Raw genomic sequence first — 21035 nt, forward strand, 5'->3', positions numbered from 1 at the left:
AAGGGCATATGATACAGTGGCAGTAGCAGATTTTTACTCTCATACATTGCATTGGCAAGATCTCCAATAATATGAAGCTGAAATACCAAGAAAACCTTATAAATGATGTTATCAATTCAGATGCAAACTGGCTTTAAAATAAAATACATTTTACATTCACCATATAAAAGAATAAAGATAATTTAATTTTCAATGAATTCAAACAAAGTAAAATTTTGGACCTCAACATTGACCAATTTATAAACAGGGCCCAAAATCTTATATACAAAAATACCATTAGATTCAGCATATGAAAAAAAACAAGTATTCAAGGCTTTGAATTAAACCCCATTGAAATTGGTCAAGAAAAATTTGTAAGGGTACTGCAGAACCGAGTGTCTCAACTATTTTTGCTGTTAATCGCAGGCTCAACAAAAATGTGGGAAAAAATCAATAAAAATATTCCTCTTGATACTATCTTTTGATTGTAAAAAGCTTCTGTTCAAGTTTGGAAAAAATCCAGGATAGTTTATGAATCAAATAAATGTTTTAAATACTTTAACTGCAGACTGTATGTTATGTTAACTGGAAGATAAACTAAGTCTATTTATAAGTAAAATACAGATAAACAGGTACAAAATATTAACAAAATTTCCTTCTAGATACTAGCTTTTGTCCAAGTTTGGTACAGATTTAAAATAGTATAAGAAGGGTATTAATTTTTTTTTAAATTTAACCACAAAGTAAATGTGTTATTTCCTGGCAGAAATTCTAAGTCCATTTATAAGTAAAATACGGGAAAAATGGATTATTTTTTTTACAAAATTTACTTCTGGATACTATCTTATGATCATAAGCAAGCTTTTGTCCAAGTTTGGTACAAACCCAGGATAGATTAAGAAAGTTATTAAAATTTTAAAAACTTTAATCACAGAGTGAATATTTGTGGACGATGCCATCGATTGAATGTAGGATCGCGAAGACTCAATAAGGTATAAGAAATTAATGATTTTGACCTCTTTTTCTTAAACAGTTAACCCTATTCCCCAAAATCAATCCCAAAACCCTTCCTTTTTTGTTACGAAACTTTGTGGTACAACTTTAAAGAGATCCATACACTATTACTCAAGTTAATGTTTGAAACCAATGTCTTCAGATGACAGCAACGATGATGACACCACTGACAACATTGTAAAAAAAAACCACCGCAAAATTTGTATAATTTTTTTTCTCATTTATTTGTGTATAATTGGGAAATCCGGTCGTTCCGGCCCCAAGTCAATCCGGCCCCAAGTCGATCCGGCCCAAGTCGATCCGTTCATAATATACAGATAAGTGCTAAAAATATTCATGTGAACCTTTGATACCTTTTCTGAAATTCTCCAGTCATTAAATCTTTTACAAAATTCATTGATTACAAAAAAAAAAGAAGATGTGGTATGATTGCCATGTTGAAACAACTCTCCACAAGAGACCAATATGACACAGATATTTACAACTATAGGTTACTGTACGACCTTCAACGACGAGCAAAGCCCATACCACATACTCAGCTTTAAAAGGCCCTGAACTGACAATGTCAAACAATTCAAACCAGAAAACTAGCGGCCTTATTTATGTACAAAAAAATGCACGAAAAACAAATATGTAACACATAAACAAACAACAACCACTGAATTACAGCTGAGGCTCCTTACTTGAATGTTCATAACACACTAAATGTATGTTCATATTGAAATTGATAGAAAACCAAAAAATGGGAATATTGGAAATAAAGGTGGAGGGATAAAAAAAAAAGCATTTACCTATGACTTATGATACTTTTACTGAAATTCTCCAGTCATACTTTTGCTGAAATTCTCCAGTCATTCAATATTTTACAAAATTCTTCCAACAACACTTTACATACTTTAAACTACACTCTGGAAGCCCGCAATTTCGCGGGTGTGTTCTAGTTATAATTATACTTGATAATCTTGAAAACTTGTAGTAAAAACATAATCAATCTAGTTGTTGTTTTATACTCATCTGAAGAATTTTTTTTTAACCGTACACCTATTACATTATAATAAAAATCATATACATTTATGAATTACATCATTAATATATCTTTATTTCTGTTCCCTATAAATATATTTTTTATTGGGGCCGGATCGACTTTACATATGGGCTGGATCGACATGGGGCCGGATCGACGTGGAACAGATCGACTTGGGCCGGATCGACGTGGGACAGATCGACTTGGGCCGGATCGATGTGGGACAGATCGACTTGGGCCGGATCGATGTGGGACAGATCGACTTGGGCTGGATTGACGTGGGGCCAGATCGACCCGAAAGTGTATAATTGTACGAAAAACAAAAAGTTCTGTAAGACATTGCTCACTTATTAAAACCTTCTTCAATGTTGTTGACTGTCTTGAATAGTATGAAAATTCTGGAATCAATCAAATTTTAGGAAGAAAAAAAGAGGAAAAGCCTTCAGAAAGTTGTGAAGACTATCATTAAGAGGATTGAAATCTATGAGATGTACAGCAAACAGGCAGTACATCATTGAAGAATATTTTGCACATGGTATGACATAACTGATAAAGCTATGGAAAACAGTTGCTGAGAAATATGTCATGAAAGTTCATTTATGTGCATGACATTTCAAATCTTCATCAAACAGGAGGTAGATCGTTAACGGAACTAAAAAATTGTCCTAATAGCATAACATGGTTCAAGCTTTGTGCTATATATATCAAAAGAATATGTATCTTATTAAGATTATGCAAAAAACATGTTATCTTCCCAAAATTAGTTGTAAAATGCAATGTGTTTCCTTCTAAAAATATTAAGTATTGACATTTATATACTTACAGGGAAAAAAATTAACGGTCGCCCAGTCCCCAATGGCGACCAGAAATTGGCCCTGGGCGATCTTTTTACTCAGTTGTAGTAGCCCAGGTGGCAAATTGTAAACAAGTACTTGAATGACTGAAATCCGCCATTTACATGACTCCAAGTACTGGCTACTTCACGGACAAAAATTTAAATTTAAGAAGAAAAATCTTTTTAAAATGTATTGCATCAAAGTCGAGGTTGAGATAAAAGGGGATGTCAAATCAGTGTTTACCTTTGACTAAATATATTTCACGTTAATTCAGGTCACTGATTGGTCGTCTATTTAAAGTCGGAATGTATCCTATGTGTGCAAGGATAACAAGAGAGGTGTTCCGATGGTTATTAACAATACGAAGCAATCATGGTTTTGGCTTCAAGAAAGCAAAGAAAATCAGGGAAGATGACAATAGCATGTCCACAGTGATATTGTTTGCCTTAAATTAATAGAGAATAAAGTTTTTTTCCCCTGGAGAAGAATCCTAATTTGAAAAAAAATGGCTTAAACTTATTCCCAAACAGAGCAGTTTTTCAGTAGTAATTTTGCATGAACTCAAACTGAAAAACACTCATTTATACATTTTTTATGCCTTAAATTACTATTTGTGTAGATTTGAGGGTCTTATTATGTGTCATCACTGACAAAAGGGGTCTTATTTCAAAGCAGGGTTTGTAAACTGAAGTTTTAGTCAAATTCATGGTTTATTCTAAATTTCCCAATTTGATGAACATGACGCATATTTTCCCAATAAACATGATAAAAAAGGGTAGAGGTAGTTTTGAAAAAAGCCAACAATATGATCACTGGTCCATAAAGTAATATCAGTCAAATAAAAGAAAGTTTGATATAGAATGTTGTTAGGAATCTGGAAAACGGTACCTTTTGTAGTTACCTTTTCAAAGCCCACATGGTGTACAGAGAATGAAGGTAAAAATCGAAAGTAGAATATTGTTCATCACAATAAATAACATTTATTGTTAAAATAATTCAAGTTCCTTACTAACTGATCAGGTAACAACAAAAAAAAGAACATCAGAGAAGATATCAAATTCATGACAACGCTTTTGAAATATGTGAAAAAGTCATGAGAAAAAAGGGGGGTCATTTGTTTACAAATGTACGTAGTTTAATACGCAAAATGAATCGACCAAGGTATTTAATTAATTAGATTATTATAGAAATAAATATTTCATCTATCATCTATATGTATTCCAGAACAGAGAATTCTTTAGTTGTCTTTTTAAAAAAGATATGTACAGGGCATGAAGATTCTCATTTTGCAAATGATTTTTTTTTAAATGAAACTTGATTGAAGTCAACAACAAAAATAAGAAAAAAAAAACATTTTCTCAGACATCTAAATCAACTCCAGGTATGCTCAGAATGCAGGATTTTGAGTCTAAAATTTCAAAATTTTCTTGGGGGAGGGGCATACCCCCAACCCCCCATGGAAGTTCAGCCTGCTTCGCAGGCTTCACCAGTGATAGTAAAATTATGTGGGCTACTGACTTTTGGTCTGGGCTTACTTATTTTCAAGTCTAGTAGCCCAGCTGACTACTGGCCTTTTTAAGTTAATTTTAACCCCTGATTTATGTTCTATTCCAATTACCTGGGATCTTTTATTCTCTAGTTCTACTTGTAAAACTTGTTTATAATCTTGTAAAGATTTACTAAACTCCAATTACCTGGGCTCTTTTATTCTCGGGTTCTAATTGTAAAACTTGTTTATAATCTTGTAAAGATTTACTGAACTCTTTGATTCCTTTGTAGGCGGTTCCTCGTCTTAGAAGAGCTGAAATAAATACAAACATTATTTAAAAAATGGAAAACAACACGTTTTATAATTTATTGCGTCCGAAGCGCTTTTCTGGATTTACCTTCATCAGGAACGCTCAAAGCCAAACATTTGAAATCCGAAGATCTATAAGTACCGAAAATCGTTGAAGAGCTATATGTCAAATCTTTAATCCATTAATTAAAATAAGAAAACAAAACAGTGAGCAGAGCTTACAAATTCATTTCCCTAACCTTTTGTAACGATAATACAAATATCTTTTATGTTTCTGTGTGAACCCCCAAAATGCATAACAATAAAACAAGTTGAACAGTGAGCTGTATGTACATACATCCAAACAGTAAACCCGGCATTTATCTCAATTTTCAAAAATTGAATCAAACTAGTGGGATTTCAGTTAAAAATATGCTAAAAGGTGAAACTAAATACAATCATAAAGATGGATTCAGGAGAAACAAGGATGAACAATCATATATGCTTTCAAACCAACACTCATAATTAAGGTATTGGAAAACAGAAAGTAGGTGTCCGACAGATCCCAAAAATCTTCATACATTACCACATGCTTTACACCCTTGTGGAATGTGGAAGACATAAACTTGTCTCATTGATTTATTTTTTGTACATCATGAAGGAAAAACACTCAAGACCCAACAACATTTACTTTTTACTCTTAGTAGAATTGAACTTGAATCAACGACTAAAGGAGTTACCTACCTTTGATATTATCTGGTTCCAAATCTAGGACACGATTACAGTCCTCTGCTGCATTTGTCCACCCTGATATTTTCAAATCTAAATAAGAAGTCAAGATAAGAAATTATAGTCATTGGAAATAACATGTCTACCTTTTCAACAACTAAAGAGCCTTTAAGAGAAAATGTATACAATTTACAAAATATAATTATGTTTAATTATGTGTAGGTCAAACTTTATCAATTATCTCAGAAGGGATTGGTATGGATAAGCTAACAAATATAATAACTACAACTTTAGTCTAAGTTGAAAATTTTCTTTGAATTTATATTCTTATTTATAAAATTGTAAGACTTTATCTAATCACATTTAATACTACTATGAAAGAACATTCAGTAATCGTATATCCTCCTTTTTTCATCATTCAATGTAAGCCTAGATAAGGCTGTCAAAATTTTAAATGAATGTTAACACATTCATAATTACACTACCAACAATTTTCCCAACACTTTAAGACTGCCATAAGAATGAAAATTTATTTGTAAATGACAAACTTCTTTATCAATATGGTATATAAAATCTACAAGATTTCAAAATAAATGACTTCTGAAAAAGCATACCAGTAAATTTCATTCAGAGATATTAAGACTTTGACCAACAGTGTTTTAGTACATAGATTATTTGAGATGATTAACAAAAAAATAGTTCAAAAGGCAAAAATAAATAAAATTTACATGAGTTATTTCCCTTCTGCAATTTAAAAAGTAAAATAACAAAAATACTGAACTCCAACAAAAATTCAAATCAGAAAGTTCTGTATGAAATGCTGTAATTTTGTCTTGCCATAAATGTTGTTTTGTATAACTTCTTTCAAATATAATCCAAAACAAATGGTTTCTACATTAGAGGTCAAAACACTTTTAATGTCATTTAAAAATATCTGGACATAAAATCTTAACTGAATGAAAATTGCATCCTTGAGTAAACTAGTGTAGGTTCCTAATGGAGTACCTTACACAGTTAAATGCTATAGACCTATTATTGTATGAGGCAGCTGTTGAGGGCAGTTTTATACTACATTTGTACAAGTAAATTTGAGAAAGGAAATGGTGAATGTGTCAAAGCGACAACCACCCGACCATAGAGCAAACAGCCGAAGGCCACTAATGGGTCTTCAATGAAGCAAGAATTCCCGCACCCGTAGGTTTCCTTCAGCTGGCCCCTAAAAAATGCATACTAATACAGTGATAATGGACGTCATACTCAACTCCGAAATATACACAAAAAACTAAAATTAAAAATCATACAAGAATTACAAAGACCAGAGGCTCCTGACTTGGGACAGGCACAAAATTACAACGGGGTTTGACATGTTTATGAGATATTTTTATATATTTATGAGTGTAGATTTATAATGAAGTACTGTACACACTTACTTGCTATAGCCCTGTTATTGTATGAGGCAGCTGTTGAGTGTAGTTTTATACCACGAGTGTAGGTTTATAATGGAGTACTGTACACACTTACTTGCTATAGCCCTGTTATTGTATGAGGCAGCTGTTGAGTGTAGTTTTATACTACGAGTGTAGGTTTATAATGAAGTAATGTACACACTTACGTGCTATAGCCCTGTTATTGTATGAGGCAGCTGTTGAGTGTAGTTTTATACTACGAGTGTAGGTTTATAATGAAGTATTGTACACACTTATGTGCTATAGCCCTGTTATTGTAAGAAGCAGCTGTTGAGTGTAGTTTTATACTATGAGTGTAGGTTTATAATGAAGTACTGTACACACTTACGTGCTATAGCCCTGTTATTGTAGGAGGCAACTGTTGAGTGTAGTTTTATACTACGAGTGTAGGTTTATAATGAAGTACTGTACACATTTACGTGCTATAGCCCTGTTATTGTATGAGGCAGCTGTTGAGTGTAGTTTTATACTAAGAGTGTAGGTTTATAATGAAGTATTGTACACACTTACTTGCTATAGCCCTGTTATTGTATGAGGCAGCTGTTGAGTGTAGTTTTATACCACGAGTGTAGGTTTATAATGAAGTATTGTAGACACTTACGTGCTATAGCCCTGTTATTGTATGAGGCAGGTGTTGAGTGTAGTTTTATACTAAGAGTGTTGGTTTATAATGAAGTATTGTACACACTTACGTGCTATAGCCCTGTTATTGTATGAGGCAGCTGTTGAGTGTAGTTTTATACTACGAGTGTAGGTTTATAATGAAGTACTGTACACACTTACGTGCTATAGCCCTGTTATTGTACGAGGCAGCTGTTGAGTGTAGTTTTATACTACAAGAGTAGGTTTATAATGAAGTACTGTACACACTTATGTGCTATAGCCCTGTTATTGTATGAGGCAGGTGTTGAGTGTAGTTCTATACTATGAGTGTAGGTTTATAATGAAGTACTGTACACACTTACGTGCTATGGCCCTGTTATTGTATGAGGAAGCTTGTTGAGTGTAGTTCTATACTACAAGTGTAGGTTTATAATGAAGTACTGTACACACTTACTTGCTATAGCCCTGTTATTGTACGAGGCAGCTGTTGAGTGTAGTTTTATACTACGAGTGTAGGTTTATAATGAAGTACTGTACACACTTACGTGCTATAGCCCTGTTATTGTATGAGGCAGCTGTTGAGTGTAGTTTTATACTACGGGTGTAGGTTTATAATGAAGTACTGTACACTTACGTGCTATAGCCCTGTTATTGTATGAGACAGCTGTTGAGTGTAGTTTTATACTACGAGTGTAGGTTTAGAATGAAGTATTGTACACACTTACGTGCTATAGCCCTGTTATTGTATGAGGCAGGTGTTGAGTGTAGTTTTATACTACGAGTGTAGGTTTATAATGAAATATTGTACACACTTATGTACTATAGCCCTGTTATTGTACGAGGCAGCTGTTGAGTGTAGTTTTATACTACGAGTGTAGGTTTATAATGAAGTATTGTAGACACTTACATGCTATAGCCCTGTTATTGTATGAGGCAGCTGTTGAGTGTAGTTTTATACTACGAGTGTAGGTTTATAATGAAGTACTGTACACACTTACGTGCTATAGCCCTGTTATTGTATGAGGCAGCTGTTGAGTGTAGTTTTATACTACGAGTGTAGGTTTATAATGAAGTATTGTAGACACTTACATGCTATAGCCCTGTTATTGTATGAGGCAGCTGTTGAGTGTAGTTTTATACTACGAGTGTAGGTTTATAATGAAGTACTGTACACACTTACGTGCTATAGCCCTGTTATTGTATGAGGCAGCTGTTGAGTGTAGTTTTATACTACGAGTGTAGGTTTATAATGAAGTACTGTACACACTTACATGCTATAGCCCTGTTATTGTATGAGGCAGCTGTTGAGTGTAGTTTTATACCACGAGTGTAGGTTTATAATGAAGTATTGTACACACTTACGTGCTATAGCCCTGTTATTGTATGAGGCAGCTGTTGCGTGTAGTTTTATACTATGAGTGTAGGTTTATAATGAAGTACTGTACACCCTTACGTGCTATAGCCCTGTTATTGTACGAGGCAGCTGTTGAGTGTAGTTTTATACTACGAGTGTAGGTTTATAATGAAGTACTGTACACACTTATGTGCTATAGCCCTGTTATTGTATGAGTCAGCTGTTGACTGAAGTTTTATACTACAAGTGTAGGTTTATAATGAAGTATTGTACACACTTACGGGCTATAGCCCTGTTATTGTACGAGGCGGCTGTTGAGTGTAGTTTTATACTACGAGTGTAGGTTTATAATGAAGTATTGTACACACTTACATGCTATAGCCCTGTTATTGTACGAGGCAGCTGTTGAGTGTAGTTTTATACTACGAGTGTAGGTTTATAATGAAGTACTGTACACACTTACGTGCTATAGCCCTGTTATTGTATGAGTCAGCTGTTGACTGAAGTTTTATACTACGAGTGTAGGTTTATAATGAAGTACTGTACACACTTACGTGCTATAGCCCTGTTATTGTATGAGTCAGCTGTTGAGTGTAGTTTTATACTACGAGTGTAGGTTTATAATGAAGTACTGTACACACTTACGTGCTATAGCCCTGTTATTGTAAGAGGCAGCTGTTGAGTGTAGTTTTATACTACGAGTGTAGGTTTATAATGAAGTACTGTACACCCTTACGTGCTATAGCCCTGTTATTGTACGAGGCAGCTGTTGAGTGTAGTTTTATACTACGAGTGTAGGTTTATAATGAAGTACTGTACACACTTACGTGCTATAGTCCTGTTATTGTATGAGTCAGCTGTTGACTGAAGTTTTATACTACAAGTGTAGGTTTATAATGAAGTATTGTACACACTTACGGGCTATAGCCCTGTTATTGTACGAGGCAGCTGTTGAGTGTAGTTTTATACTACGAGTGTAGGTTTATAATGAAGTACTGTTCACACTTACATGCTATAGCCCTGTTATTGTATGAGGCAGCTGTTGAGTGTAGTTTTATACTACAAGTGTAGGTTTATAATGAAGTACTGTACACACTTACGTGCTATAGCCATGTTATTGTATGAAGCAGCTGTTGAGTGTAGTTTTATACTACGAGTGTAGGTTTATAATGAAGTATTGTACACACTTACGTGTTATAGCCCTGGTATTGTATGAGGCAGCTGTTGGTATAGTTTTATACTATGAGTGTAGGTTTATAATGAAGTATTGTACACACTTACGTGTTATAGCCATGTTATTGTATGAGGCAGCTGTTGAGTGTAGTTTTATATTACGAGTGTAGGTTTATAATGAAGTACTGTACACACTTACGTCCTATAGCCCTGTTATTGTATGAGGCACCTGTTGAGTGTAGTTTTATACTACAAGTGTAGGTTTATAATGAAGTATTGTACACACTTACGTGCTATAGCCCTGTTATTGTATGAGGCAGGTGTTGAGTGTAGTTCTATACTACGAGTGTAGGTTTATAATGAAGTATTGTACACACTTACGTGTTATAGCCCTGGTATTGTATGAGGCAGCTGTTGGTATAGTTTTATACTATGAGTGTAGGTTTATAATGAAGTATTGTACACACTTACGTGTTATAGCCATGTTATTGTATGAGGCAGCTGTTGAGTGTAGTTTTATATTACGAGTGTAGGTTTATAATGAAGTACTGTACACACTTACGTCCTATAGCCCTGTTATTGTATGAGGCACCTGTTGAGTGTAGTTTTATACTACAAGTGTAGGTTTATAATGAAGTATTGTACACACTTACGTGCTATAGCCCTGTTATTGTATGAGGCAGGTGTTGAGTGTAGTTCTTTACTATGAGTGTAGGTTTATAATGAAGTACTGTACACACTTACATGCTATAGCCCTGTTATTGTATGAAGCAGCTGTTGACTGAAGTTTTATACTACGGGTGTAGGTTTATAATGAAGTACTGTACACTTACGTGCTATAGCCCTGTTATTGTATGAGGCAGCTGTTGACTGAAGTTTTATACTACAAGTGTAGGTTTATAATGAAGTACTGTACACACTTACGTGCTATAGCCCTGTTATTGTATGAGGCAGGTGTTGACTGAAGTTTTATACTACAAGTGTAGGTTTATAATGAAGAACTGTACACACTTACATGCTATAGCCCTGTTATTGTATGAGGCAGCTGTTGAGTGTAGTTTTATACTACGAGTGTAGGTTTATAATGAAGTACTGTACACACTTACATGCTATAGCCCTGTTTTTGTATGAGGCAGCTGCTAAGTGTAGTTTTATACTACGAGAGTAGGTTTATAATGAAGTACTGTACACACTTACGTGCTATAGCCCTGTTATTGTATGAGGCAGCTGTTGAGTGTAGTTTTATACTACGAGAGTAGGTTTATAATGAAGTACTGTACACACTTACCTGCTATAGCCCTGTTATTGTACGAGGCAGCTGTTGAGTGTAGTTTTATACTACGAGTGTAGGTTTATAATGAAGTACTGTACACCCTTAGGTGCTATAGCCCTGTTATTGTACGAGGCAGCTGTTGAGTGTAGTTTTATACTACAAGTGTAGGTTTATAATGAAGTACTGTACACACTTACGTGCTATAGCCCTGTTATTGTATGAGGCAGCTGTTGAGTGTAGTTTTATACTACGAGTGTAGGTTTATAATGAAGTATTGTACACACTTATGTGCTATAGCCCTGTTATTGTACGATGCAGCTGTTGAGTGTAGTTTTATACTACGAGTGTAGGTTTATAATGAAATACTGTACACACTTACGTGCTATAGCCCTGTTATTGTACGAGGCAGCTGTTGAGTGTAGTTTTATACTACAAGTGTAGGTTTATAATGAAGTACTGTACACTTACGTGCTATAGCCCTGTTATTGTATGAGGCAGCTGTTGAGTGTAGTTTTATACTAAGAGTGTAGGTTTATAATGAAGTACTGTACACACTTACGTCCTATAGCCCTGTTATTGTACGAGGCAGCTGTTGAGTGTAGTTTTATACTACAAGTGTAGGTTTATAATGAAGTACGGTACACACTTACATGCTATAGCCCTGTTATTGTATGAGGCAGGTGTTGAGTGTAGTTTTATACTACGAGTGTAGGTTTATAATGAAGTACTGTACACTTACGTGCTATAGCCCTGTTATTGTACGAGGCAGCTGTTGAGTGTAGTTTTATACTACGAGTGTAGGTTTATAATGAAGTATTGTACACACTTACGTGTTATAGCCCTGTTATTGTATGAGGCAGGTGTTGAGTGTAGTTTTATACTACGAGTGTAGGTTTATAATGAAGTACTGTACACACTTACGTCCTATAGCCCTGTTATTGTACGAGGCAGCTGTTGAGTGTAGTTTTATACTACAAGTGTAGGTTTATAATGAAGTACTGTACACACTTACGTCCTATAGCCCTGTTATTGTAAGAGGCAGCTGTTGAGTGTAGTTTTATACTACAAGTGTAGGTTTATAATGAAGTACTGTACACACTTACGTCCTATAGCCCTGTTATTGTACGAGGCAGCTGTTGAGTGTAGTTTTATACTACAAGTGTAGGTTTATAATGAAGTACGGTACACACTTACATGCTATAGCCCTGTTATTGTATGAGGCAGCTGTTGAGTGTAGTTTTATACTACGAGTGTAGGTTTATAATGAAGTACTGTACACACTTACGTCCTATAGCCCTGTTATTGTACGAGGCAGCTGTTGAGTGTAGTTTTATACTACAAGTGTAGGTTTATAATGAAGTACGGTACACACTTACGTCCTATAGCCCTGTTATTGTACGAGGCAGCTGTTGAGTGTAGTTTTATACTACAAGTGTAGGTTTATAATGAAGTACGGTACACACTTACATGCTATAGCCCTGTTATTGTATGAGGCAGCTGTTGAGTGTAGTTTTATACTACGAGTGTAGGTTTATAATGAAGTACTGTACACACTTACGTGCTATAGCCCTGTTATTGTATGAGGCAGGTGTTGAGTGTAGTTTTATACTATGAGTGTAGGTTTATAATGAAGTACTGTACACACTTACGTGCTATAGCCCTGTTATTGTACGAGGCAGCTGTTGAGTGTAGTTTTATACTACAAGTGTAGGTTTATAATGAAGTACTGTACACTTACGTGCTATAGCCCTGTTATTGTATGAGGCAGCTGTTGAGTGTAGTTTTATACTAAGAGTGTAGGTTTATAATGAAGTACTGTACACACTTACGTCCTATAGCCCTGTTATTGTACGATGCAGCTGTTGAGTGTAGTTTTATACTACAAGTGTAGGTTTATAATGAAGTACTGTACACACTTACGTGCTATAGCCCTGTTATTGTATGAGGCAGCTGTTGACTGAAGTTTTATACTACAAGTGTAGGTTTATAATGAAGTATTGTACACACTTACGGGCTATAGCCCTGTTATTGTACGAGGCGGCTGTTGAGTGTAGTTTTATACTACAAGTGTAGGTTTATAATGAAGTACTGTACACACTTACGTCCTATAGCCCTGTTATTGTACGAGGCAGCTGTTGAGTGTAGTTTTATACTACAAGTGTAGGTTTATAATGAAGTACTGTACACACTTACGTGCTATAGCCCTGTTATTGTAAGAAGCAGCTGTTGAGTGTAGTTTTATACTACGAGTGTAGTATGCTATTGACTCCTCGTAGTCTCCTGCTCTGAATGCCTGAATGAAAAAAAATCATACTTACAATAAAAACCAAATCAGTATATCAAAATGTGTTCCAATTAGTCATGCAAGCTTATGACATGTGATAAAGTATTCATTATACTATTTAATATCTAATTTGATCCTATGAAGGAAATCAATAGAAATCAATGTAATATCCTCACAGTAAAACAAAATAGCTGTCGTTGCCAACTTTGAAATTTTAGAATCATACCAGTTCAATTCAAACATATTTTAGATATATGAATATGCAGTCTCTATTTGAAAATTTTGAATTATACCAGGTCAAATCATACAGTGCTATTCATTAACGATGTATACCTCCCCAATCTATGTTATAATAACTTAACTTTCATCACCTATGAAATTTTAGAAATGTACTAGCTCAAATTGCACTAAACTATTTTTGTTGGATGAATATCTATGCTGTCTCTGTTTTAAATACTTAACTTGTATCAACATTGAAATATTTGAATAATACAAGCTTGATTCAGTTTTCAACCTAAATAACATTAAAGTTAGTTTTAATTAAATCAAAACAAATTGATATGATTCATTTTACATCACCATTACCATACTGATTAAGGATATCTATTATCCAAAATATTCAGAGAAACTTATTCCTTTTTTAATATTGGTGTTGTTATATATATAATTTGTGGGCAAATACAAAATTTATCTATCTATCTAAGAAAGATCAGTGACTTCTAACTAGACATTTTATAGATATATTTATACTTCTGCTACATGACAGTTGAGAAAAAAAGTTTACTTCATTTCCTTTGTCCTTTTCCTTTCCTGCTCTCATCATCTTTTCCTCATCTGTCATTCCTAAAAAAAATAATGAAAAGTATTAGGTACCAACAAGGCTATTTTTTTTAATAAATAAGGCCGTCAGTTTTCTTGTTTGAATTGTTTTACATTGTCTTATCGGGGCCTTTTATAGCTGACTATGCAGTATGGGCTTTGCTCATTGTTGAAGGCAGTACAGTGACCTGTAGTTGTTAATGTTTGTGTCATTTTGGTCTTTTGTGGATAGTTGTCTCATTGGCAATCATACCACATCTTCTTTTTTATATGCTCTGAACTTAAGTTTCAGTTTTGTTAGGTTTGATGCTGGGCAATGTCCATGAATTTCAGATACAAATATTTTAAATTTGATTCTAATTTTTTATCAACTAAATAGTATACTTTTGTGCAAAATAGAGCAAGCTATGATAAACTTAGCATCCTTATAAAATGTTAATTTCTTATCACACTTAAAACCACTGATTACAGAACTATCTATAACATTAATCTTAAATATCTATTATTTCAATGTTTTAAAGTGCATTGACTATTGAATGTATAGAATATCCATCATTCAAATGATTACATTATTTGTGTATACAAGGAGAAAATGATTTAAAAAGATGACATAGAAAAAACAGTACTAAAAATAAAGCTGATTTTCTTTTGAAATAAAGCTGATTTTCTTTTGTCTAAAGATCGTATTTCAAGCATTTTCAGAAAAGTCAGAGTCACTTCTTTAAATTGAACGTTAGTTTTTTAATATTCTATGAGGACTTACAAATTAAAACTTTTTCTAAACACCTGTTTCTCATTTTACATTTACAAAATGTTTACAAATTGGTCATGCCATCAGTCGAGAATTTTTCATTTGACATAAGAAATTTATTTGTTATGAAATTTAGATACAGATAATTGAACTGTATTGAGATATATAGTTTGTACCAGCAGTATTAATGTTAGTATCAATTTGTGGAACAACTGTTGATGATTTGGTAGGTTTCTTTTCTTTCTTCTTATCCTTCTTGTCTACATCATCTAATTCTTTATCAATATCAAATCTATAAAAGTAAGCAATTGTATATGTTAGTTCTGTATTTATTCTAGTGTCTATAAATTTCTCAAAGTGAATACATTAAATAAAGGGATTACACTGGAACTGAAAAACTGGCTACAATAAAATCTCCAAACTAAAGATTTTGTCAGATATTCAAATATTGGAGCACTGACTATGTAATTTAAAGTCATATGAAACAAGTGACTGGTTAAAAATACTGTTTATCTAATTCCTGAACCAATGTATGTATATATCATAAACTTAGTCTTCTGTACACGATTTTATCATTTTTTGTGCAAACATATCAAATAATTGTTAATTTTTTTTTCTCTCTGTGTCTGTTATGACTTTAAAGATTACAATCAGATATAAAAGTATATGAGTTATCCATTAAATCTTAAATCCTAAAGATTTGCTTTATATATATTTTTTTTATATATCTAAGCTATCTTTAAAAGTCTTATGTAAATGATGTTCATTAAACTTACTTGTCCCATTCCTTATAATCTCTTGGTGTAACTCTTTTACTTTTCTTTCCTGCATCTGCCTCATTACCGGTACTCTAAATTATAAAAAAAAACCACAAATATAAAGTTTAGACAAATATCTACATGATTTGACACTCACAAGTCAGCAAGTAAACATGTGTTGCTCCTGGTTAGGACTATACTTGCTCTAGCAAATTTTCTCAAACATTGTAGTCTAACTATTTTGTTCATGAAAAGCAGCACTTTAAATCAACAATTGTAATGAAAAATTAAAGTAAATTAAATAAAAGGAGTATTGAGGTGCACATCATTGAAATATTAACCAAATGATACCCAAAAAATACTAGTTTTACCCCAAAAAGACACTTAGATGTCAAGAAATGTATGATCTTCATCAATAGATAAGAATCATGTGAGAATTGTTGAGCCATGCCCTTCACTGGCACAATGCTGTTTATTGACACCTTGACATTTCACGCTGGATCCCTGTCAAGCTATTAATGTCACTCCCTTATGTTTAATGATTACAATTCAGAAATAAATAAATATATTTAAGTTACCTGATTACTTGTGCCATTCATAAATCCTGATCTAATGGGAGGTAACTCTGGATCATCAAAACTATCAGTGTATCTTTTCTTTGAGGATTCTGTAGTTTTCATATCCATCTCCCACGTCTGCAAGATAAATTTTTATTAGAAAAATCAAATTTAATATGATTACTTTACATGGAAATTAATTTCTGTAAAATGAATTAGTGTATGTTTATCTAATAATTATGCAATCCATGACATGCAAAGGCTTTTTCAAGGAGATTGACAATTTGACTTTAAATATCCTAGTTTATAAGACATGAGGTAAAAATTGTTTATACGCAAGTATGTCATGAATGACAATGACAGAAGGGATCCCAGGTGACACATATTTGTTCTTTTCCTTTGAAATTCTTTACTTTTCATCAGACCTAAGCAATGCAGTGATGTTAATTTGTCTAGAATGCCATTGTTTTCCTGTTTACACATGAATAAAAGGAGATGTGGGGTATATTTTAATGAGACAGCATCCATACCTTCAAATCAGTATCTATTTTATTCCATTCATCTTTTGCAAGATCTCCAGGTCTGCCAAGTGGCACTTCTTTCCTCAATACACGACTGAAGATAGAGAATAAAATGTTTATATGTGATATGGTGGCAGACTATTAATTATTCTCAGTTTCTAACTCTTTAGCATAGCTACTGTTATTGTTTTGATGTAAATTCAAACACGTTTGTACAATATTAAATCTGTATTTAAAGTTCAGGTATATTCTGAAAGCCATTAGTCTGAAATTTAGCTTAACGTTAAAGTTGACTTCGTAGAAAATAAAATTTATGTTATTAGAAATATTTATCATCTCACTGAAAAGAAGTTAAACATTATTAGATTTAAATCAAAATGTATTATTAGCCAGGAATGATATACGCAAACTTACAGTTAATGAACAGCAATTACTTAGTGAAGGCAAAGGTATGTAGGAAATATCATTTCAAAGCCTGCTATTTGTACAATTTTCAATACAAAAATTACAGAAAATAAAAAAAATAAAATGAGTGTTATTATTAAACCATATAAGTATACCTCTTGGGATTTAGTTTCTCAATCCTTTCTTCACAAAAAGTCTCTAAATCTGGATAAAATCCTTCATCACCTGATCTGTTGAAGACACATGAAAAAGTAAATTTTGGTGTATATATCATATGTATATGGAACGGGAAAATGTAGTTTGATCAAAATCTTGTATATACTCATTTGCATACTTTAATACTACTAAATTTGGTCACGTATATTCTGCTGGTTTTCTTTATTATCAATTTCAGATTGTCAGAAAGGGTGTGAATTATGCTGTACTACAAGCAAGAAATGAAAGAAAATTTTTATTTTACATTGTTAACATTTGCTGCCATGTTGGGTGTTTTTTTCAGGACAAAGAAGAGGTTGTACTAATTTCTTTTCAAATTTCAAAGGATTAGATTCTACGTTCTACCAATCCTTAACTAATAAAGCCACCATTTTGAATTCTGATTTTTTGGGGCAGGCAAGTTCTCCAAAAAAATAAACAAGAAAGACCTGTTTTGTGAGTCAAAATCATCATTTTGTCAATATTGATTAAATTTAATTATATGTAATCTGATTTGAGGCTGATAAGTTTACAATGATTACTTGTAAAATTGATTAATGATTACAATTACAATTTACCAGTGTTTACCCCAAGGTCTGAAATGATCCTGGTTAATGATCTTTTAATTTTTCGTAATAAGGTAAAATCTAAATGAGTTAAAGAAATACCTAAGGATTCTAAGTATTCTCTCGAGTTCTTTGGTGTCTGTACATTTCTCTATGTATGGATAATCTAGATGAGTGAGAGGAATATCATACTTCCTTGTAGTCTCTGACTGGAACAACACATTATCACTCACTGTTGACATGCTGCCAATATCTATAAATAGAAATGCTTGGTGATATTTCACTGTCAATACCATAAAAAAGAAATGCTTGGTGATATTTCACTGAAAATACCATAAAAAAGAAATGATTGGTGATATTTCACTGTCAATACCTTCAAATATAAATGTTTGGTGAAATTTCACTGTCAATACAATGTACCTTCAAATATAAATACTTGGTGATATTTCACTGTCAATACCTGAAAATAGAAATGATTGGTGATTTTTCACTGTCAATACCTTCAAATGTAAATGCTTGGTGATATTTCACTGACAATATACGTACCTATTATCGGGTTATCTGCATGTTGATATCGTAAAATATCAGCTGTGAGACATAATATGAAGTTTTTTGTCGAGTGAGCGTAGCGAACGAGATCAAAAAGCCTTCATATTATGTCGAGCAGCTGATATTTTACAATATCAATATACAGATAATCTGATAATCGATTTATCGGGCTATATTTGCGCGCTTCAGAAGTGTTTTCTTTGTTTCACCAGCACACAAAAGATGACTTGATAAGTCCGGGTCAAAGTTATTAACGTCAGTTCAAACATTGTGACGTCGCTGATATGTCTGGGTCAAAGTTATTAAGGCCGGGTCAATGTATCTGACGTCACAAAGACATGATACGGAATAATATTAAGAGCTGAACAGAGTGATATAGACAGTGGGACGACGGATAACTTCAAATATAAATGCTTGGTGATTTTCCACTGTCAATACCTTCAAATATAAATGCTTGTTGATACTAACTTCAATGACAATACCTTCAAATATAAATGCTTGATGAAATTAGTCAATACAATGTACCTTCAAATATAAATGCTTGGTGATATTTCAATGTCAATACCTTAAAATATAAATGATTGGTGATATTACATTGTCAATACCTTAAAATTGAATGATTGGTGATATTTCACAGTCAATATCTTAAAATATAAATGCTTGGTGATATTCCACTGTCAATACCTTGAAGTAGAAATGCTTGGTGATATTTCACTGCCAATGCCTTTAAATAGGAATGTACTTTATCACTATTTAAAAAAAACCTTTGATCTATCTGACATAATTTCCTTTCTCAGCACAGAAGAGTGATATCAAAATTTTTCTCTAGAAACTAAATTAAATTTTAAAGAATTTGGAAAAAGAACTTTTTGAAAACTTGTGTATGAAAATAAAACCCAGAAAATCAGATTTAAAAAATAAATTGTATTAAGCCAAATGTGGTTTAAATGTTCTGCCTAACAGGAAAACTGAGTCTAAACTAGTGTAATAGTTTTTTAAAGGTAGTTTTGAACAAATTGTTCCAATAATTTGTAAGTTTTAAATGTCTTCCTCACATAAATATATCACACCCTTCCATTTTAAGAAAAGTAATAAACTGAAAAAAAAACTGTTCACTAACTATATAATTATATATAGAACTTCTGAGTAGTAATCAATTTATTCACCAATTACGATAATTCATGCGTATATTTCATGTCTAATTGCAGATCCAATGTCATCATGGTCATTTTGGAAGTGGGGCAGCTTAAGCCTATGAAAGCCAATTTGTCAGACTACTTGTCCCCTCATGCTGGGTTGCACAGACACTGCCAAAAAATAACATTAAACCAAGAAGCACCAAATGAGGTCATGAGATGAAACTTGCCAGACAGTCATTTACACCTTACAATAACTCCATCATGTCCATAAACCAAATATTATTGACAAAATGCAAAGAGTATTCAAGTGGAGACTTAACTAAATAAAACACATTACAATAACTTAGAAATGGCTTCAAAAGAAACTTCTGTCAAAACGATACAATTAATCGCAATTTGAAAATCTGTCCTGCATGACCTGAGAATGTGACCCACTTGAACTTTTGACATCAAACAACAATCACCTTAACCATTTTCGTGTCTGATTTTTAGTATTATAATGTCAAAATCTTTTGCAATGACCGTCACTCTGTTAGGAATTCTAGTTAAATCGGCACTGTGTTACCTGAGTGGACCATATCAGGGTAAACTCAACTGTTTGTTTATTTTATCATCTTCTGCACAGAAGAAAAAAAGTATACAGGAAAAACCAGTTAAATTATGAATTTTGTAAATCATACAATGCATTTGAATTCTATTTTATCTACAGCATGCTATGCCTTAAAATTTTTCCAGATGCACAGGCTTGCCTGTACTCAGAGAAAATTTTGAGGTGAAAATACAGCCATAGGGTCCACATGAACCTTAATTGAAAAGAAAACTTATCAAAACATCAGTCATAGAATGTTGGGAAAACTTCAAATTATTCACTTGATGCTTTTTAACGATGAAAAGCATAAAACCAACCCCCAAATTGGATCATAAATTTATACATTTTTTAGAATTATTAATACATGTATATTATATCAAATATTATTGGACTTTAAATATGTGCCGATTTGACTAGATGCCAATTTAACCAGGTGATGATTTGAATTTTGGTAAGGGTGCCGATTTAACCAGGTGCCGATTTGACTTGTACCCTCGATAAGGTGTATACACCTTATCGCTATTTATCGCCATTACTGGATATCACACAGGTTCCCATAAAATTTTGACGTCATAAAACAAAATATTTGACGTCACAATGGAACTATGATTGTTGAATGCGTCAAAAGTTAAAGCAGCTGGGATTAGCGATAAGATGTATTTACGCAAATATAT

At 33.1% G+C, this 21035-nt stretch overlaps 1 protein-coding gene across 2 annotated transcripts in view; it reads right to left on the reverse strand.

Annotated features, from left to right (window-relative positions):
- The window catches only part of LOC134706294 (sperm-associated antigen 1-like), a 32812-nt gene that overhangs the window by 11336 nt on the left and 441 nt on the right, over positions 1-21035 (reverse strand). For both annotated transcript variants that reach the window (XM_063565087.1, XM_063565089.1), the window contains exons 2-11: positions 18187-18337; positions 17479-17553; positions 16928-17012; positions 16419-16535; positions 15859-15932; positions 15259-15374; positions 14297-14355; positions 13422-13521; positions 5375-5452; positions 4548-4654 (exon numbers count right to left, since the gene is read on the reverse strand). In XM_063565087.1, coding sequence (XP_063421157.1) covers positions 4548-4654; positions 5375-5452; positions 13422-13521; positions 14297-14355; positions 15259-15374; positions 15859-15932; positions 16419-16535; positions 16928-17012; positions 17479-17553; positions 18187-18326 — 951 coding nt within the window. In that variant the 5' untranslated portion in view covers positions 18327-18337. The remainder of the gene's footprint in view (positions 1-4547; positions 4655-5374; positions 5453-13421; positions 13522-14296; positions 14356-15258; positions 15375-15858; positions 15933-16418; positions 16536-16927; positions 17013-17478; positions 17554-18186; positions 18338-21035) is intronic.

The sequence above is a fragment of the Mytilus trossulus genome, chromosome 2 (assembly GCF_036588685.1).
Source record: "Mytilus trossulus isolate FHL-02 chromosome 2, PNRI_Mtr1.1.1.hap1, whole genome shotgun sequence".
Lineage (NCBI taxonomy): Eukaryota > Metazoa > Mollusca > Bivalvia > Mytilida > Mytilidae > Mytilus > Mytilus trossulus.